The sequence below is a fragment of the Ahaetulla prasina genome, chromosome 2 (assembly GCF_028640845.1).
Source record: "Ahaetulla prasina isolate Xishuangbanna chromosome 2, ASM2864084v1, whole genome shotgun sequence".
Lineage (NCBI taxonomy): Eukaryota > Metazoa > Chordata > Lepidosauria > Squamata > Colubridae > Ahaetulla > Ahaetulla prasina.
The window spans coordinates 176,381,423-176,403,272 of record NC_080540.1 but is presented as its reverse complement, the minus strand read 5'-3'; the positions used below and the strand labels follow the sequence as shown (position 1 = coordinate 176,403,272).

Genomic DNA, 21,850 nt, shown 5'->3' with positions numbered 1-21,850 from the left:
TGTCTAAAACAATTATGTATTTGAACTATAGCCCCATAATTCCCAGCCAATATGGCCATTGGCTGCTCTAATAGGCTAGTGCTTTAGGTCATAAATAAACTGAGCTGAGTATTTTTTTATATATGATGGTTTACAAAAGAGCTTTCCCCTCAAGAATGATAGATTCCATGGGATATCTCCAGCCATTGTATTAGCTTCAAGTTATCTCAACTTCAAAACAAGATAAATGTGATCTGAGAGAAAGATATACAGGGGTGGGATTCAGCCAGTTCGGACAGGTTTGGGCGAACCGGATGTTAATTTTAATCTGGTTCGTCGAACCGGTAGTTGCAAGGACTAGCTGACCCCCACCCACCCCGCCCCGCCCCTCCCAGGTGTCTCCACACGGCCTGTTTTGGATGCCAGGTAAGTGCAGGGCCCGCTCAGAAGCTCTGGGAGGGTGAAAAATGGGCCTACTGGAAGTACCGGAAGTCGGAAACAGGCCCATTTCCAGCCTCTGGAGGGTCTCTGTTGCCTGGGGAAGAACGTTTTCACCCTCGAGGAAAGACTCTGGAGCCCGGGGAGAGTGAAAAACAGGCTTATTGGAAGTCCTGAAACAGGCCCATTTTCGGCTTCTGGAAGTCCAGAAACAGGCCTATTTTCAGCTTCTGGAGGGGAGGCCGTTTTCACCCTCCCGGAGGCTCAAGGAATGTCTCTGGAGCCTGGGGAGGACAAAAACGCCACCCCCCCTCAGTCGTGGTGTAGGAGGCTGAGTAGGCCACGTGCCCATGGCCATGCCCACCCAACAACCAGGCAGTGAACCGGTTGCTAAAATTTTTCAATCCCACCCCTGTAGATACGTATGTTTTTTCTTGCTTATGCTCTTCCTGTTCTTATCACATGCAGAAATGTTACTTCCCGTCTTCTCTTGATAGGGAGAGGCAAGGCTTTAAAAAGTCACCTGTCTGTTTCCTCAAAATCTTAATCTTACTTAATTTCTTAGGCTAAGGGCCACCAAGTGTATCTAAATGTGAAACCTGAACACTGGATCTAGTTTTAGCCTACAGATAGGTCTCTATGGAAATTCTCAGTCACCCAGGTCAACAGATTTACATTCTTCAATCAACACAACATACGTGCCCACTTTAAATCCAAGAATACACTAAGGCAGAAGGCTTGTCCACCCCAAGGATAAACTGAGTTCTGTACATTGGGGAAACAAAACAACCACTTCATAAACACATGGTACAACATAATAGAATAGAAGAATAGAATAGAATAGAATTTATTGGCCAAGTGTGATTGGACACACAAGGAATTTGTCTTGGTGCATATGCTCTCAGTGTACATAAAAGAAAAGATACGTTCATCAAGGTATGACATTTACAACACAATTGATGGTCAATATATCAATATAAATCATAAGGATTGCCAGCAACAAGTTATAGTCATACAGTCATAAGTGGAAAGAGATTGGTGATGGGAACTATGAGAAGATTAATAGTAGTGCAGATTCGGTAAATAGTTTGACAGTGTTGAGGGAATTATTTGTTTAGCAGAGTGATGGCCTTCGGGAAAAAACTGTTCTTGTGTCTAGTTGTTCTGGTGTGCAGTGCTCTATAGCATCGTTTTGAGGGTAGGAGTTGAAACAATTTGTGTCCAGGATGTGAGGGATCTGTAAATATTTTCACGGCCCTCTTCTTGATTCGTGCAGTATACAGGTCCTCAATGGAAGGCAGGTTGGTAGCAATTAAATAGCAATAAAAGAACAAAGCTATCAGAACAAGTTTCAGCAGTCCATCTGTATTTAAAAGACAAAAGCCACACCTTTGAAAACAGTAAAGGCCACATTTTGGACAGAGAGGACTGCTTTTGGGAAAGGGGGCTCAAAGGAAAAAAAGAGGGCTTTGTTAGAATTGAACAGCCTTCTCTTAACAGAGGGGGAGGGATGCAGCATCATCTATCTCCAGTCTACAACACAGTCCTTTCAACAGTTCGAAGAAGGCTCCACACCCATTTGCACCACTCAGGTGACCCTAAGGACACAAATAAACCTCTGGTGGCCACAATGACTTTCTAAAAGAATGCAAATGACCAGCTGTCTGCAAGGAGTATAAATCTTTCCATTCCCCACCATCTGGTCAGAACTGAAGAAGCCTCTTGGATGAGAAGCGAAACATCTTCCAAGAAAAACAAGAAAGTCCAGTTGCCTCTTGAAAAAAAGCACCTTTGAGATACAGATAGGTCTTTACATTGAAAAGTGTTATGATCTGAATGGATATACAGGTGGTCCTCAACTCACAACCACTGATTTAGCGACCGTTCAAAGTTACAATGACACTGAAAAAAATTACTCACGACTGGTCCGCACAGTTGTGACTGTTGCAGCATCCCCATGGTCACATGATCAAAATTTGTGTCCTTGGCAGCCATCACGTTTGTATGATAGTTACAGTGCCCTGGAGTCATGTGATTGCCATTTGTGACCTTCCCATCTTGCTTCCAAGTCAGTGGGGGAAGCTTAATGCCTATGTGATTCATTTAAGAACTGCAGTGTTTCACTTAATAACCATTGCAAAAAAAGGTCATTAAAATCAGCCACAGCTCACTTAACAACCACCTTGCTTAGCAATAGAAGCTATGGCCCCGATTGTGGTCAGTAAGTTGAGTACTCCCTTTGTTCAAGACAAATATCTCCCAGCTGACCCTCCGCTTCTAACCAATTCTTCTGTCTTCTTCCACAGGTGGTGTACTTGCATTCCAACAACATTACTCATGTTGGCGTTAACGATTTCTGCCCTGTGGGCTTTGGGGTCAAGCGTGCCTCGTACCATGGAATCAGCCTTTTTGGCAACCCTGTGCCTTATTGGGAAGTTCAACCAGCTACCTTCCGCTGTGCCACTGATCGCCTGGCTATCCAGTTTGGCAACTACAAAAAATAAAAATCAAGAATAAACGAGGGAGGGAGGGCTGGGTAGAGGGACAAGGTAAACCCAATGGGGAAATGAGGGGGGTGGGAGTAGGGAGGGGGATGGGAATCAGGCGATGGTGAAATGAGGCCCATTCTGGAGAAGTGGGAGTCACCGGTATGGTCATGCTAACAAAAAAAAGTCAAGAATTATTGACTTCTACGAGCCAGCCAATGTCCGGGATAGAGAAAGGGATGGGAAGGAAGTTCATAGAGCAAAGTGAAGAGAAATAGATGAAGATCTTACAATATGGTCCATTTAACTAGCCTACATTAGTCCTGCATTTGAAATCAGCTCGTTATGATCTGCAAACAAGTACTTTGTCTTTCTAGTTCCAACAGGTTTGATGCTACTGCTGGCTTGTCTGGGGCAGAACAGGGTGGGAGGGGGGTGGAGGGGTGGGAATTGAAGGGATTCTGGCCTATAGTTTTGTTTGCATGAGCAGTCCACTCTGTCAGACCTGCTACACCGGTATATTGTTGATTTGTGATTGACTTATGTGCCCATTGAATTTAGCAGCTTGCAGTATGGATGTCATTTTCTGACCGCAACCTTCATATGTTATAGAATGTGTTGGGTGATCCAATGAATTCTGTTTCTGCATTTCTTTAACTTGCAAAATCAGCCTCTGTATATCTTTTTTTTAAAAACAAAAACAAAAGAGGAAGGCACCTCTATATAATGTACATCAATCTTATACCAATTAAACTATCATGGCTCCTGCCAAAGTATCCTAGGAATAGTTTGGTGAGCTGGCTGCAAAACCTCAAGAACTCCCAAGATTCCTTGGGAAAAGGAAGTGATTAAACAGACTGAAACTTCTATTGTGGCTTCTATATACCTAAGCCTCTAGCCACTGGCTTCTAAATCAGTGTGGCTGGAGAAAGACCCATTATTCTACTCTTTATTATCATCTTTATTGAAGAAAAATAGATCTTGTAAATTATCCTATACAATGTATAAGTGGCCTGTCTCCATATCTGGAAATGTTGGTTGTTTGAGAAGATTAAGATGTGAGAAGATGATTTTTGACTCATCCAACAGCAGCAGCAACAACTGCAACATCAACAATCCTGTGCAAATTCTGCTACCAAAGTCCCTAGCTTCAATACAAACCCACGTATATCACACTTTGTTTAACTCAGGTTCCAATTATCACAACAAGTGTGACATTTCGGCAAAGGTGGGCAGATGATGGAAGAAATTCCACCCTCTTTTGCGGGTTCTTTCTCTTAAGTTAGAGAAGCCCAGTATGTCTCCTGTTCCAATTAGCCATGCCTTACATCGAAGAAGACGACAATGAGAGTAACTTGTGGGTGCACAGACAATTCAGAAAAGTTTTCTCAGTTCACTGTCCTCATTCTTCTCTACCCCTCCTTGTTCTGCCTTCATTTACTCCGGAAAAGTGAAGTGGAGATTTTGTCCCTGAGGCCACATCCCCTTCAAAGTGTTTTGAATATCATTAGATGTAGGCCCCCCACACCCCCATGGTTGCTTGGTTTCCTGAGGCCCAGATGCTAAGACGCATTTAGAAGAGGTGTTCATTGCTATATGCAGAGAATATAATGAGGGGTCCAGCAATGCTGTCCTACATTGGTAACTCACCTGTCTTTTCCAATTTAGTTTTCTGTCTTACAAGAACATTTAGAAAAATCTGCTATGGAGGTAAATAATGGAATAACTGCAGGAGATCCTTCGGTTGGTAACTCCGAGAAGCCTTTTGTCCAAACGTCTCAGAGGCTGAGGGTTAATGGACATGTGTCAGTTGGGGTAGGCTGTTCAGCTCCAATCTGATTCATTGATCTGAGATTTGAATGGTTAATTTGATTAACTTGGAACTGATTCAAGGAACTGAGTCTGCCTGATTTTCTGAATTAATGGGGTGGGGGAGGGAAGAGAGAGATTTTCGCTCATGCTCAAAAGCCTTTCTGCATAGGCAATTCAAGTTTTCCGGCATCCTGACCTTTTTGATCCAAATTGTCAATCTGATTTGGAAGTTAATTTGATTCAGAGGTCCAGTCCAACTATTACATAACTGAATCACCAATGTGAAGCTTTTGCACATCCCTATTATACAGTAGATGGGAAGTGGGCAGGGAATAGATAGCAATGGGATTTCTCAAAACAGGAAAGGGTAAAAATGGGGCATTTGGGACTCAGATATACCTAACAGATCTAGATTAAAAAAAAAATACCCAGCTCTGCCCAGTGCCATAGAAATGGAACCCGAAGGACATGGATAATGAAACCAGAAGAAGCAGGCCCCAAATCCTGCACTTCTATTCTTCACTCTGGTGCAAACTTGACTTTTTGGGTGGTTGTGATCCAACACATTGAGGATGATCAAAGAAGTAGAGATATTGAAGAAGCTGGTGACGGGGATAGGGGTGGGGAGAAAACTAGGAATTGAGGTGGCAGGACAGCACTTTTCAATTACCCAGAGAATGTAAAAGGTTAAAAAAAAAAAAAGCACTATTCCAGAAAAGGGCAATGACAAGCCATTTCTATAACCCTACACTGAGTGTGACCGAAAGACAACTTTATCATTTCACAGTTGTGAACTGATTCCTCTTTTTTTTCCTGAATCCACCCTATATCATCAAGTAGCAGAACTTCAGCCCAGACAAGGAACTTTAAACCCAGAAGCTTCAGATCAGCTCTCAGCTATGACAATCCCAACCCTAATTCAGAACATACATCTCCCTATCTTTTAATCTGTAATTGTGTGTGTGTGTGGGGAGGGTATTTTTCTGTCAATCAGTGGCTGGAAAGAAAAGAAATAAATATAGAAAATCACCAGAGAGGTTAAGAAAAGCTGAGATAATTGTTTACCCAAAAGCTTTCGGTCAAACAATTTTCATTTCCAAGTAGGTATCGGAAGAGATATTCTTAGAAACACTGCTGGATTTAGGCAGAAGCTAAACAAGGAACAGTTTCGGACCCCACAAAATTTCAGAATGTCAGTTTTCTGATTTTGCAAACAAGTTCATTATTAGTGATATTTAAAAAAGTAATTTTGTCAGCAGTTTGGTATGTATATTAATGTATCTTTTAATTATTTTTAAAATTACATTGACTGATTATTTCCAGGGTATATTGTATTATCTATGAGCAAAATCAAGCCAGAGAAGTGATAAATCACTAAACATTTGGAAATACCTTTTTTCCCCTTTAAATATTATTAAATAATTTAAAGGCTTATATATACATACATAAATGCACACACACCTACAGTATATTTACAGAGAAAAAAGAGAGAGAGAGAGAGAGAGAGAGATGCGCACGCACATTTTCAATTTTTTGTGGCAACCCAAGATCCTCTTTTGATATGGACCTTAGCAAAAACCTTCTACAGTAGCCTTTTAAAAAGGGATGTTTAGCATCTCACCAAGTCTAAATCCTGCAGTGCAAGAAGATGGAACCTATGAGAAACTATGAGAAACAATTATATGCATGCATGAATATATATATTTTATATTTTTAATTGAAAGTTTTAATAACAATAGTAAGAGCTAATGCAAACTAGAATAGAATGAAAAAGAAGAAAGAGAAAGGGAGAAATAAAAGTTAAATGTGCTAAAAGAAAAAAAAGTGGAAGAAAACTAGAGAAAAAGAAAAAAGATATAAAGGTAAAGACGTGGTTTTCAGTCTTCTTCACAACAATTGCAGCTACAATTATATTTTAACTTCTCTTTCTCTAAAGTTACCTCATGACTATCTTCTTTCTGAAATCTATCCTGTCTCATCATCAAAACTATAAATCACAAGTTCATTTTTACACAAAAAATCCATAATGGGTTTCCATTCGTCAATAAATGTACCGTACGTGTTTCCATCTGCATGCTTGGATACATATACTGTAGGCCCCATCAGTGAAGGTTCCTATATCATTGCTAAGTTTTTTGCCCAGTTCTTAATATTTTTTTTAATCAACAGGCAAATTATATGTGTACCAGAGGTGGGGAACTATGGTCCATTTAAGACTTGTGGCCGATGCAGGAATTCTGGGAGTTGAAGTCCACAAGTCATAAAAGGACCATAGTTCCCCATCTCTGGATACAAACAATGCTAAAATGAGGTGGTAAAGAAATAATCTGAGAAGAGGAAATTTTCTTTTCTTCATCTCCTGCCTCTGGTCTTTTTTACAGTCCAGAAATGCATGATGGAATAAAGGGAATCTTTATTTTTTTTCCCCCCCAGCCTATTTGCTTCTTCTGCATCCTGTAGTGCCAAGCTGTGCATGGCCATTTCATCACCAATGATATTGCATAGGCGATCTCTGGGATTTCATCTTTACTGCATTAATGTTAACTGAGCAGCACTGCAGTGTCTTGAATTGCATTATCATATTTTTATACTGTCACCAGGTGGAACAAAGGCAACAGTTAACCACTCAATACAAAAAACATCTAGTTAAAAGAAAGAATGCAACTATAGGGATGAGGGAAAATAAGAGCAATTGCCCAGGTATGAATTCTTGATTTGACTTGTATGTTCACACATCTTACAGATTTCTCACATTCTCTTGGTGAACTTTTTAGAAAAAAGAAATTCACTTTTCATAATGATGTCCAGTTCCTGCAGAGTCATGTAGCTAAAATCTGTCTAGCTGTGAATTGGATAACTAAGCCTTCGTTTTCCTGTCTGGTAGCAGGAAATGTCTTCGTAGTTTTATCCTTCCTCTTGTTATAAAAAAGTAGTAGACTTATGGGTTTTATATATATATATAAAAAACATTATGAAGCCCAGTGCAATATTGACTCATGTCCAATAAAGTTAGCAGTAATTGCCACCTTTAGCTGTTATCACTGGGTTTGGTGAATAAAACATCTTTTCGATTTAGAAACTCAAGCGGTAGTGCAATGCAGCCACAGGCAGGGAGACCAAAAGCAACTTCGTACATTATTTTCTTTAGATGTCTATGTATGCTTAGGACTTTTTAAAGTGTTCATCTAAAAATATAAAGTATGTAACTGGCAAAAGAACGTAACCTGCTGTTGAATAGTGTATATGATATGGCCATCTAGTTTACTACATGCAAATGTATTTCTGACTGAAATAAATTTTTGGCATTCAGCATATTGTTCCTGTCCTTTGAAATAGCCGCAAACATCTATTTTACCATATATATGCTGAAGAGAGATTTACAGCTAAGTTGGGCTTCTTACTAGATATACAAATAAGTGGTGGGGGAAAAACTGCCGGCTTCAAATCTAATTTTTTACATAAATGCACATTTAAACAGCATGAATTCTTAATTCTTAACAAGGAAGCCATTATCTCTGCACTATTAAAGGACAGCAGTTGTATAAAATGTGATAAAACATAAATCAGTGCATCTTCTGATATGGTTTCATTGATAATTATAAAGATTAGCTGGTTATACTTAACTGAGGAGCTTTTATGACAATAGCTTGCTATTGGAAACATGTCAATTTCTGCTAAAGCTTTTAGAGTTATTAAGAAGTTGCGATGGCTTTAGTAGTCATGACTCTCTGTACCAAAGCTGACTGATGCTCCTGAAAGATAAAATTCCAACATACATGGAAAACATCAGGTTGGGGAAAGCTACAGCATTCTAACAGATTTCATTGGTTTATAGTTACTGGCAGGTGTATCCTCAAGGGTGGTGAAAAAAGTCAAAATGGCCACCTGAACCATATTATTTTAGCCCTGCCCCCCCCCTTTTTTTTACTTGTGATACTTGGAATGACATAAAAGGAGCAGCGGTTACAATCATGCAGTTGCAACCACTATTTTGACACTCTTTTCCTGTGAATAACCTTGGTTAAAGACCAATGAGTGGCAGCTATGGTTAGAAGGTCCTGGTTGAAACTGTAGAATAGGGGTAGCTGCAGACTAACAAGGATCAGTTGGAATAATAGCTGAAGGAAGATCTATGAGGATTCAGAGACTTGATTTTTATATTGCGCTAAACTAAGCCAAGTAGTTTGTCTGGTTTGGGCTAAGCATGTAGTATAAGTGCAGTCATTATGGTCTGTAAATCATAGTTGGCTTATGGCCTTGCAGTTTATGTGAACTTTTCCAGCTATGAGTTCTTCAATAAATCAAACCATGGTTTATGCATATGAATAGTTGAGGTGATTCTTCATTCAAATGTCTGACCAAAGTGATAATAGAAAACAGTTCAGAAACATAGCTGTAACTTTTCTTCTTCTGGACCCAGCTGTTTTAGGAAATTACCGTCCAGTCTCCAACCTTCGTTTTACGGCGAAGGTTGTAGAGAGTGTGGTGGCACGTCAATTACCCCAGTACCTGGATGAAACTGTCTATCTAGACCCGTTCCAGTCCGGCTTCTGGCCCGGATACAGTACTGAGACGGCTTTGGTCGCGTTGGTGGATGATCTCTGGAGGGCCAGGGATAAGGGTTACTCCTCTGCCCTGGTCCTATTAGACCTCTCAGCGGCTTTCGATACCATCGACCATGGTATCCTGCTGCGCCAGTTGGAGGGTTTGGGAGTGGGAGGCACCGTTTATCGGTGGTTCTCCTCCTACCTCTCTGACCGGACGCAGACGGTGTTGACAGGGGGGCAGAGATCGACTCCGAGGTGCCTCATGTGTGGGGTGCCGCAGGGATCGATTCTCTCGCCCCTCCTGTTCAACATCTATATGAAGCCGCTGGGCGAGATCATCAGTGGTTTTGGGGTGAGGTATCAACTGTACGCTGATGACACGCAGCTGTACTTTTCCACCCCAGGCCACCCCAACAAAGCTATCGAAGTACTGTCCCGGTGTTTGGAAGCCGTACGGGTCTGGAGGGGGAGAAACAGGCTCAAGCTTAATCCCTCCAAGACGGAGAGGCTGTGGATGCCGGCACCCCGGTACAGTCAGCTGCAGATGCGGCTGTCTGTTGGGGACGAGTCATTGGCCCCGATGGAAAGGGTGCGCAACTTGGGCGTGCTCCTGAATGGACGGTTGTCCTTTGAAGACCATTTGACGACCGTCTCCAGGAGAGCTTTTTATCAGGTTCGCCTGATCCGCCAGTTGCGTCCCTTCCTGGACCGGGATGCCCTATGCACGGTCACTCATGCTCTCGTTACCTCTCGCTTGGACTATTGCAATGCTCTCTACATGGGGCTCCCCTTGAAGAGCACCCGGAGACTCCAGTTAGTCCAGAATGCGGCTGCGCGGGTTATTGAGGGAGCAGTTCGAAGCTCCCATGTAACACCTATCCTGCGCAGACTGCACTGGCTACCTGTTGTCTTCCGGGTGCGCTTCAAGGTATTGGTTACTACCTTTAAAGCGCTCCATGGCTTAGGACCGGGATACTTACGGGACCGTCTACTGCCGTCCTCTATCTCCCAACGACCGGTGCATTCTCACAGAGAGGGACTCCTTAGGGTGCCGTCAGCCAAACAATGTCGACTGGCGGCCCCCAGGGGGAGGGCCTTCTCTGTGGGGGCTCCTACCCTGTGGAACGAACTTCCCCCTGGACTTCGACAACTATCTGACCTTAGGACCTTTCGCCGCGAACTTAAAACCTATTTATTCCGCCTTGCTGGACTGGCTTGATTTTTAAAATTTTAATTTGATTTTATGGGTTTTAAATTTTTGTCAATTTTATAGGGTGTTATTGTATTTTAAATTTGGCCATTTGAATAAGTTTTTTAAGGGTTGTTCTTAGTATTGTATGTATTGTTCCTTTTGTATTTTATTTTGGCTGTTCACCGCCCTGAGTCCTTCGGGAGAAGGGCGGTATACAAATTAAAATATTATTATTATTATTATTATTATTATTATTATTATTATTATTATTATTATTATTATTATTATTATTATTATTATTATTATTATTATTATTATTATTATTATTATTATTTTGGCTCCATTTTGATCCACAAAGAAAGGCTTGAGGGGAAACTGAACAAATTTGCCAGAAAAAGAGCATCAAGGACTTTCGTTCAGTTTCATTCAGGGTCTTTGATTGAATTCATCTTTGACTGTCTATACAAATTCAACATTTGGAATGTTATATATTTGCTTAGCTATATAGCTGCCCTCAGCAGGTTAAACTTACTGTGTTTGATCTGCATTTCTGAAATCCTATTTATTATGGTTAACTCAAGACCTTGGTTTGAAAAAAAATGAGGTTCTCCATGAATCTAAAGACTGTTTTTTTTTTTGTATTTGTTAATATTTATTTATTTAATTTATTTAAGAACAATTATATGGTTGCCCAATTCACTCTCAGAGACTCTGGGCAGCTTAGAAAGAAAACGGTGGTGTGTTTTCCATTGATTTCAATACAACTTAAGCAGCCAATGATGTCTCACCCAATTGCCCTATGGCCAAGTTGCCTCCATTAAACAAGTGCAGGGGAAATCTGTTGGTCAGGTCTGGAATGTGGTTGAAGATTTTTACTGGGTCTCTTGAGGACCTGACCTTGGGAAACAAAAACAGGGAGACATCATCATCAAGAGGCAGAACGTGAAGGCATATTAAGGAGAAAGAATGTAGATTGTTAAATTGATTTTAGGACAGGGTTGTCTCCAATTCCCATGTGCTTCCAGATAGATATTTCAACATTGGCTCCATCAAAGGAGAGAAGGCCTAGGAGAGAATAATGGCCAAGAATATGATTGAAATTATTGACTGGTGAGCAAAGGCTGTGTCCTGCTTTATGGAACAGTTTTCTATTCAAAGGCATCCTTTACTTGAATGGATGTTGGGCCCAAGTCCACTTCATCATGATCATTAAATGGGAGAGCAAAAAGTGGCAGGCGTATTGGTTATCTGGTTACCCAAATTCCCTTTACATAATGAGATGTAATTATTTCTGACTTTATTTCTGCATATATATAAATCAATCTAGGCAAATGTTACATGAGGCCTGTCTTCCCCCCTCCCCTCCCCCAGTGGTGGGATTCAGCCAGTTCGCACCACTTCGGGAGAACCGGTTGTTAACTTTCTGAGCAGTTTGGTGAACTGGTTGGTGGAAGAAATCATTAGGGCAGAGAACCGGTTGTTAAATCATTTGAATCCCACCACTGCCCTCCCCCATTTTTAAAATGTTGCATGAGTTGAGATTGTCAATTGGAAAGCTGATAGTCTGGGTTCAAGACCCAAATAATATAAAAAAGATGTTGAGACTCTGGAAAAAAGTGCAGAAAAGAGCAATAAAGATGATTAAGTTACTGGAGGTTAAAACATACGAAGAACAGTTGCAGGAATTGGGTATGTCTAGTCTAAGGGTACAGGGACGCGGTGGCTCAGCAGCTAGGACGTTGAGCTTGTCGATCGAAAGGTCGGCAGCTCAGCGGTTTAAATCCCTAGTGCTGCCGTGTAACGGGGTGAGCTTCTGCCAACCTAGCAGTTTCGAAAGCACGTAAAAATACAAGTAGAAAAAATAGGGACCACCTTTGCTGGGAAGGTAACAGCATTCTGTGCGCCTTTGGCATTGAGTCATGCCGGCCACATGACCACAGAGACGTCTTCAGACAGCGCTGGCTCTTCGGCTTTGAAATGGAGATGAGCACCACCCCCTAGAGTCGGCAATGACTAGCACATATGTGCGAGGGGAACCTTTACCTTTACCTTTAGTCTAAGGGTGACATGATAATTCTAATATCTGAGGGGCTGCCACAAAGATGAGGGGGTAGAACTATTTTCCAAAGCACGGGAAGGCAAGACAAGAAACAATAGATGGAAACTAATCAAGGAGAGAAGCAATCTAGAACTAAGGAGAAATTTCCTAACGGGAAGCACAATCAACCAGTGGAATGGTTTATCTTCAGAGGTTGTGGATGCTTCATGACCAAAGGCTTTTAAGAAGAGACTGGGCAATCATTTCTCTGAAATGGTATAAGGTCCCTTGTTTGAGCAGGGGGTTGGAGTAAATGACCTGCAAGGTCCCTTCCAACTCTTGTTATTCAATGTTCTACTTCCCCTACCACCTGCCCACCTAGCCAGAGTATAAATAGGTACCACTTCAGTGGGAAGGTAACAGCATTCCAAACACCTTGGCGTATAGTCATGCTGGCCAAGTGATCGCGGAAATGTCCTCAGACAATGCTGGCTCCCTTGGCTAAGAAACATTGAAGAGCATCATCCATTAGAGGTGTTTGGACAAGGGAAATCTTTACTTTTACCTTTATGCACAACTATCTGAGAAAGTTCACTGCTCTCTTTGCTTCTGGATCCTCATCCTGCAATCGTATTACACACACACACACACACACCCGTTGCCCCCGATGACCTTGAGAGAGGGAACCTTCAGCAAAGGCCATGATACAGAAAACGTAAAAGAACCTGCAGACAACTCTTGTGCGCTGCATACTTGCTACAGTGTTTTTATCCTATCTGCTCCACCTCCGCACATAAGCAGAGCACAGTACTTTTTCTAGCTTGTTGTGAGTGATAAACAAAAAGCCAATCCAGATCTTTAGTCAACTTTAACTCTAGGTTACCTTGACAATTTTCTTTTTCTACACATCCCACCTCTGTTAGCCTAACCAGGCATATTGGGAGTAATGATCAAGCTGCCTTTGAAATGGTGAACTAAAATCACCTCCTCATTCCTCTGGTGTGCTTATGAGGGAGGCACAATTGAAGCAGCCATACAAAAATTTTAAAATGCAAAGTTTATTTACTTACATTTTTTTCATTGGTTGAATTACCAATGGACTGATTCATTTAGTCAGTCCCATATTCACAGTTAGGGTTTGTGTATTGCTGCCGAGCTGGCTGTAACATCAACAGGAAATTTATATCTTCTCCGGATGCTATCACGTGTAAAAAAATATAATGCAATTCATTCTCTCTCTCTCTCTCCCTCCCTCCCTCTCCCTCCCTCCCTCTCCCTCCCCCCCTCTCTCCTGAAACAAGCTCTCATGTTTCCCATCAGCCATTTTAAATGTAAATGATCAAGTCTCATCTGCTCCTCTGCTAAAGATGTTCACAAAATGAGAAATATGCTTCAAGCTCAGTGTTCAAACATTCCAACTCCTTGTTTTGAGTGAAACAGCCCATCGAGACATCTATTGCAAAGTTCCCTGTTGGCTCTGTCCCAACAGAAGAAACCATAAAGCAAATATTTTAGCCATCTGAAATAATAGGAACTCAGAACAAGCCCTTTGCTCCTTTGTTTTTCAGCCCAAAGGCACCAGAACAGGTGAGGCTCAGTCCACGCTGATTGCTAACTACCACCCAACTGGAAGAAAAATGAGCCAAGATGATAATTAATACAACAACAACAATGCTGTAGTAAAACAATATGATCTTTTTTTTAAAAAAAGTGGGGATTTAAAAAAATGTAAATTAAAACTATCTCCTTGGTTATTTTTCTCTACAGGTTAGGTACCAGATAGCACTCAACATACTTCAAGTAACAATTTTGGCTGTTTTAAAATCTTACTGCTTTCTTGACATGAACAAGCCCTGTAAAGTATGGTATCTCTTTGCATGTACAAAATGATGGCGGCTGCTTAGTAATTCCTTGAATAACTAATTGTATAGTTAATTAATTGTATAAATATAGTAAATAAATATAGTAAATGTTCCTTCAATGCAATTTAAGAATAAATATCCCTCTGCAAGTATTTAATTTTCTCTCAATTTTATAAGTATGCTTCCACAGTTTAACCTGGTCATAAATTGTGCAAATGTATTTATTCATCTGTCAAATTTATAAAGCCCCCCCCCCCATCTCACAAAATAAATGATTCTGTTGTGGAATTTCATGGAAAGAAAAACCTGAAAGATTCATGAGAAAACATAGGATTACAAATACAGAAATATGGAGTGTAGTACAGATAATCCTGCCAATTTTTTAAAATAATGCAGGGTGATTGAATGATATTTATTTATTTATTTATTTATTATTTAAATTTGTATACCGCCCTTCTCCCGAAGGACTCAGGGCGGTTCACAGCCAGATAAAATAAACAATAATATTACAATATAAATACTATTAAAATACAATTAAAAAACTTATTCAATTGGCCGAGATTAAAAATTTAGAATAAATGATAAAAACCCATTAAAAACCCACAAATTTAAAAACTAATCCTAATCCAGTCCTGCGCAGATGAATGGTATCAATGGTATTACTACTTAATGAATAATAATTAACAACTGTACATTTCCCCTATTAAATGACAATGTAAATGAGGTTCTCCTCATACACAGACCGGGAGTTTTGGGTAAATCAATAAAGCTTTTCTTCAAAAATATGATACGTTGGCCTGGCTTTTGCTTGTAGTAGAAAGGATTGAGAAAATATACCATTCTATGGGAGAACAGATGCTGTAGGGTCCTGCTCTCTGAGCTTGGTTTTTTTCCCCTTGCAGATGTTTCATTACCCAACTAGGTTACATCCTAATACTGATGTTGTTATCTAGTTGAGTAAAGAAACATCTGCTAAAAAACAACCAAGCTCCAGAGAGCGCCAAGGACCTCACCTCAGTTCAACCCTGAGCTACAAATTTCTCAGTAGAACAGATGTAACTGACACAAAGCTTTATTGGTAGACAAAAGTTTTCAGAAATGTCATATTGAGAAAGTCTGCATCCCTGTCTGACTACTATGACAGTCATCTGTCTTTTGTAGACTCATAGGACTTCTGGTGGCCTCTGTTTCTATTGTTGCAAGTAATTCTTCATCCTGTAGTTAATGAAGATGCTTGAGAGAGAGGGAAGCTCCTTAAGGAAAAAAAGACTTATGGTGCTAGAAGAAGTTCAGGAGCATCTGCATGCGATCTGGTCCTTGACTTGGCTGAGTTGCCAACTCACACTCAAGATGTCTAGGCATATTGGTTACGGTGCAGGCATTGTCATCTAACCCAGTAGTTCTCATAATGAAAATCCAACAAAGTATTGTTGCACCTCAGCTCCTCATGTTCAGGCGACATCACAGCTAGCATTGGCTATCTATATGACTTTCTACTCCTGTAGAAAGCTACACAGTACTGGCCTTTGTCTGAAGTGTTTCAAGCTGGCAATGATCTTTTGGCTATTCAGTCGTCTATGATACCTTTCATCTGGAAAGCCATTCTCAGTATTTGTCTCTTTTTCCTTGATTTTCAATAGCTTAAATTTGGTGATACCATTCAGTTCCAAGCATCCAAGCAGCAAGACCACACCTGGTCATTACTGAATCCAGAATTTCTGGGGCAGGCACTAAATCTTGCAATGAAGTCATTTATGCACTGAACCAGTGTCCTCCCACGAGCGCCTGTGAAGCCAACACAGAACATCATAGCACAACATCCATTTGATGGTTACTTTAAGCAAGGAATGGTTGCAATTTTAGCACATAGCTTAGGGGCCCTGCCATGTGGCATGCTAATTATGGTTCATAACTCCTTTGCTGGATGTACTTCTGACCTGCACTGAGCTGTTTTGATGTGAAGCTGATGTTTGCAGGGGATTCTATTTATTTAATTAATCAAATTTATATAGCTGCCCATCTCATCGAAGGTAACTCTGGGTGGCGAACAATTAGCTACCGACCTGCTACCAGAAAAAGGAGACAAGACAAGAAGAGCAGCTCCATCTCATTGGGTCAATAGGAATGCTGACTCCTGGAGCGCTGGAATGCTTTGTTGCTTTCTCCTCTTGCACCCTCCCTTCTTCTTTCCCAATCTCCCATTCCGGCTGCCTATTTTGCATTCTCTGAATAACACTTAGCGGCATTTCAAGCACTTACTAATCATCTTTTATTTATCAAGTTTTTTATCTTGACCTTCCCCTTGGAGAGCTCAATATGGGTTTATCCCATGCTGTCCTCACAACAACCTGGGGAGACAGGTCAGTCTAAGAGATTATGGCTCATTCAAGAGGTGATCTGATAGCAGAGCTCCCCAGCCAATAATCCAATAATCTCATCTGCTCTGCTGGGTGAAAAGAAGGTGGCTGAAGGTGCACAGAAAGTGCCATTTTAGAGATCAATATTTTCATGTGCATTTTTCATTTCATTTTCATACCTTTTCCCTTTCCTCCAAGTAGATATGATAATTTGCAGCTAGGTTGACCTCTCCTTGTATCTGTTCTTACTGGATTCTTGGTTGAATGCGGTTAAGGTGCACAACTTTACCAATGTTACCTTTTTCTTAATAATGGGAAAAACAAGAACAGAATCTGACATGAGTGCAGAACTTTGTAGGATTCCACTTACGCAAGAAAAACTCACATACACCAACACCAGGGGTGAAATCCAGCAGGTTCTGACAGGTTCTGGAAAACCAATAGCAGAAATTTTGAGTAGTTCGGAGAACCAGCAAATACCACCTCTGGCTGGCCCCAGAATGGGGAGGGAATGGGGATTTTGCAGTATCCTCCCCCCCAGGAGTGGGGTGGGAATGGAGATTTTGCAGCAGCCTTCCCCCAGGAGTGGGGTGGGAATGGAGATTTTGCAGGATCCTTCCCCTGCCACACCCATCAAGCCACGCCCACAGAACTGACCACACTGACCGACACCCTCTGAGCATTATAAATCTTCATCTGGAATAAAAGCAGACAAGAAGACAGCAACCTCCCTATTCCCTCCCTGGACAGAGGAATGCCTTGGCCTATCCTGAAGCAGATCCAGATTTCTCCCAGGGCACAACCCCCAGAGAAACCCACATGGACTGCTGTAAACCACCATTGTTATTTTTAAAGCATGTTTCTGGGGTCATCCATAACCCAGTTATTTTGGGAAATATGGAGGCTGGCCTTTTGTTTTGAAACATGCTAGAAGGTGCTCTTCCTCTCTTGTGCTGTCTAGTGGGATGGAGCTTGGTGGGTAAGCATCTGACCTCTGCTGCTGGCTGAGACCAATATGAGGCTTCCTTTCTCCACTTTGGCCACTCATCTGCATGTCTGCTGCTGAAAGCTCTGGTTTGATCAATGGGGTTCCTTCCTTCCAAAGATCTCTCTTACTGATGGCATGAGTGCTGCTGACTGATGGACTGGAGGCGTGGGGGGGGGCAGATTGGGTTTGCCCTGCCAACTGGCCAACAATGCCCATTAGCTGATCGCTCTGCTTAGAAGCACCTTCCTGGCAGGGCAAAAAATTAATAAATCATTACTCTTGGGGAACTTGGGGAAGCATTCTTGGCTGAGCTTTTGCCAACTTGTTTGGACAGAGGGCCTGCAGGAAGAGCACTCGAGTTCCTTTTCTATTACAAGTTGTGCGCAAGGGTAGCCATTTAAATCCAGTGAGATGGAGGTAAAAAATCAGAGCGGGTTTTCTTCCTTTTGAGAAAAGCTATTATGCCTGGATAATCCACCACAACTTTCTCTTGTTTCCCTCTATTTCTAGAAGCCTATGGAATGGCTATTTGTCTAAAGTTGGACTTGTTAGTCATAGCCACCGTTTTGATCCCTGCTATAAGACATCTCTCTCCCAATCTGCACATTTTTATTGCACAGCTTTGGGGAACGGAAATAAATTTCCCCAGGAAGGGTGTTCTTGCCTATTCATTTCTGCTGCTTATTCGATTTTATGGGAATTCTTAGCAGAGCAATACTATGTGTGTCACCTTTGAGTCATTCCAATTCCCCTTCATCTCAACAGAGCATGATCATCTGGCAATAAGAGTCTTCTGGTACTTGAAGGGAAGACTAAGGTCCGCGTCTGAGGAGCTGCTCATGGTCCCATTATAAGCAGAGGCAGAATTCACAAAGAGTTCTGTATTAGTTCATGGGACTAATACAGAGAAACATATCTGTGCATTTCCAAACAAAACTCTTAAAACGTATTACTGCAATGTATGTTCCTTATTATTGTGCTTTTGATGTTTAATGAGATCATGTTGTTGTGGTGTATCTTAAAATTACATAGCATTCTCTCAGGGTTACCGGTATTATATTCTGAAACTCATTTTGAAATATGATTTTATGAATATAATACATATGTGCATTCATATATATAAATACATGCATATACCTCTATACACATACAATAAACAGTTTTAAATAATATCTGCCAGGTTACCTCTTCCCTGAGGGAAGGGCTGTTCTGTCTTACATATGTTCAACTAATGAAGCTGTCATCTTAACAGTGATGATTATAATGATAATAAACATATTTTATTTAATTACCTGTTGCCTACCATGTTCAAGACAGGTGCTTTATTACATTTCTATCCCTCAAGGAAGCAAGGGAGCATAATGGACTTTCTGCCTTGAAGCACTGCCAGTTGTGAAGTATTTCTCCTTGCCTTTCCTATGTAGAACATCATTAAAAGATCTATCAATAGACCGCCACATAAAGGAACCTATGGAAGGAAGCTGTCCTTAACATCTTGAGATGACGCGCATGTTTTTATTCTAAAGACAGTGATGACAAAGTAGTTACACCTGTGTATCACATCTGCCTCTTGTGATCTTTTGGCAGGACAGTCTTTGACCACTTTTCATGTATGGTTCCCCCTGTATCTCTCAGACTTAAGGCAAGCAGGTCATTAAACTTTGTTTGCCCTGAAACTCTGCCCAACATTCATTGACTAGCTAATGTCAGAACCTTCACAGATTCAATACTATGCATAAGCTTTATTTAATTGCAAGTCATATGTTCACAAAAGATCTGCCCACTACAGAATGGAAAATACCAGCCCTGTCTATATATCAACCCAAGGTTAAAATCCTAAGCTTTCACACTTAGATTTTAGCCCCAGAGTCAACAGACTTTGGGGCTACTCCAATATGTGATTGATAGGCACAATGCTTACATATTATCATGTCTGGCCTGAGCAATACTTCTTCAGCTTGCAGTTCACCATCTCATCCAGCATGATCAGGGATGAGGGGAACTCGATAGCAAAGAGAAGGCCATATAATGCATCCCACACCATAGAAAGGACAGCTGATTCTGTCTTCAGCTATAGCCTCCAAGTTAGTATCATAGCTTTAAATCTTACATTTTTGGGTTGACAACATGGGATCCGTCGAATTACCTGCATGAGAGGCAATTAATAAAGCTTCCAATTTTATTAAGAACATCTGGGTGACACAAATAGACGGTCTTTTCATTCTACTGAGACAACAATGGGTGACACAATGATAACATAAATAAAAATTAAAAATAAAGGCAACATCAAAGAGGGTGGTAAACTAACTTTTAGCAACAGGCTTTCTGTAGTCTCCTGCTTTCAATAGGCTTGACACAATAACAGCTTTCCCCTTCACAAGGTTGCTATAGGGAGGAAAAATATGGAGAAGGGCCTAAGACCTTAGAATGATATAATCCTATCCTACAGATAATGAAAATTTATATATACGTATGTACATATGTGTGTGTGTATGTATATGTATGTATGCATGTATGTGTGTATGTGATGTACATGTGTGTATGCCTTAAATGCATACATGCCTTAAAGATATTACAGATTTTTTATTACAGGTTTTGGTTAACTTTCAGAATGCAGCAAGAGTCTATTTTCCCAGTTCTAGTAACCATTCATCTCTATACTGCATGTGACAGAGCTATATAATAGGACTCCATTTTTAGAGAAATATTGTTAAAAGCTGAGTTGGATCAAATCTCAGTTCATCCACAAGTTCCCCTCACAGCATTTCTCCACCTGCTATTTCAGATACAGTCCGCCTGTCTTTACAAGTTGTCAGATTTACTAAAACAATGAATAATCTTCAGAAAAAGAGTACATAGAAATAGCAAGAATTTACTTTTTAAAAGGAGGGAGAAGAATATCCCAGATTATTTGTCCCCATGGTTTCTTTTATTCTGCTTCCACCCGAGAACAGAGAACTTCTTTATATATCTGATGCAGTGACCTTTAATCCTCAAGTGCTTAGGCCATTTAAATGTGTTGCACTTTAAAGTAATACAAACCATTTTTTTAAAAGAGTGCAACTTACAAATTTTACTAGCACAGAGAGGGTAGAAATAAAAAAATTGAAATGCATTTGACTTATCTGCTGTCTTCTCTATTCTCTACCCCTCCTTCTCGACTCCCACCTACTTCCGTAAAGGGTACTCTGCCCAGCCCACCCCTCCTGCACTCATACACTCCCCCACACATACATACATCGGCACTCTCATAACCACCATCAGTTGGAAGCTGCCTGCCTGAGCAAGGATTGGGACCGCGCGCCTATGGCTGGACTGCTACGGAAACAGGTAGTGGAAATCCTTCCATCGCTCTTAGTCTCTCCATCAGTGATGGAGAGGCAGCTTGGAACATACCATCTCATAGACCCGAGGGAGGGGAAAGCAACCATCAATGAAGTTCCAACTCTAAATCCGTAGGTGTCTTTAGATTTCGAGAGGTGGGGAGGAGTTGGAGGGATGGATCTGGTTGAGGTGGAGGGTGGGGCAGGAGGTTCAAATCTCTACCATTGGCTTTCACCTTCTTTCACCATTCCCCCCACCAAGCCGTGGTTCCCCTCCTCTTCCTCCTGCCTCCCCCTCCCCCCTCTGCTGAGATTTGCAGCTGGACCAGTGCTCCGCGAGCCCTCTCCATCCTTGCAGAATGTAGGCGCTGCGATGTCAAGCTGCAGCATCCCCGGGGCTGTAGTCAACTAGCAGCCCCCACCCTCGCCCTCCCCCCTATCCCTCTAATCCTCTCTTGAAAGGGGGCAAATTGAGCTAAGGAAGTCCCCCCCGCGTCTCCGATTCTCGACTGGATCCGGGCCAAGCTAGAGAGAGAAAGGGGGGGACCCCTAGTCCCACCACCTCTCTCTTTCTCTCTTCAGCGGCCGATTCCCGAAAAGCCTTCCTGCTCCCCACTTCAATTTCTTCTGCTTCTGGCATGGCCCGGTGAGTACCATGCGGATAACCTTTCTGCGGGGGGGGGGTGCGGGGGAGGGAGAGATTGGGATGGAAAACTCTGTGTGATTGATAGATAAGAGACATGTATGTAATATATAATCTCATAGCGCCCAGTGAGGTTTGAGGAGACTTCCCCTCCTCCTTCTGAGAAGGGAACCCGGGCAGTCTCC

At 41.5% G+C, this 21,850-nt stretch overlaps 1 protein-coding gene across 2 annotated transcripts in view; it reads left to right on the top strand.

Moving 5' to 3' along the window:
- Window positions 1-3,684, top strand: part of BGN (biglycan) — a 72,158-nt gene extending 68,474 nt beyond the window's left edge. For both annotated transcript variants that reach the window (XM_058169163.1, XM_058169164.1), the window contains exon 8: window positions 2,724-3,684. In XM_058169163.1, coding sequence (XP_058025146.1) covers window positions 2,724-2,921 — 198 coding nt within the window. In that variant the 3' untranslated portion in view covers window positions 2,922-3,684. The remainder of the gene's footprint in view (window positions 1-2,723) is intronic.
- The last annotated feature ends 18,166 nt before the right edge of the window (window positions 3,685-21,850 follow it).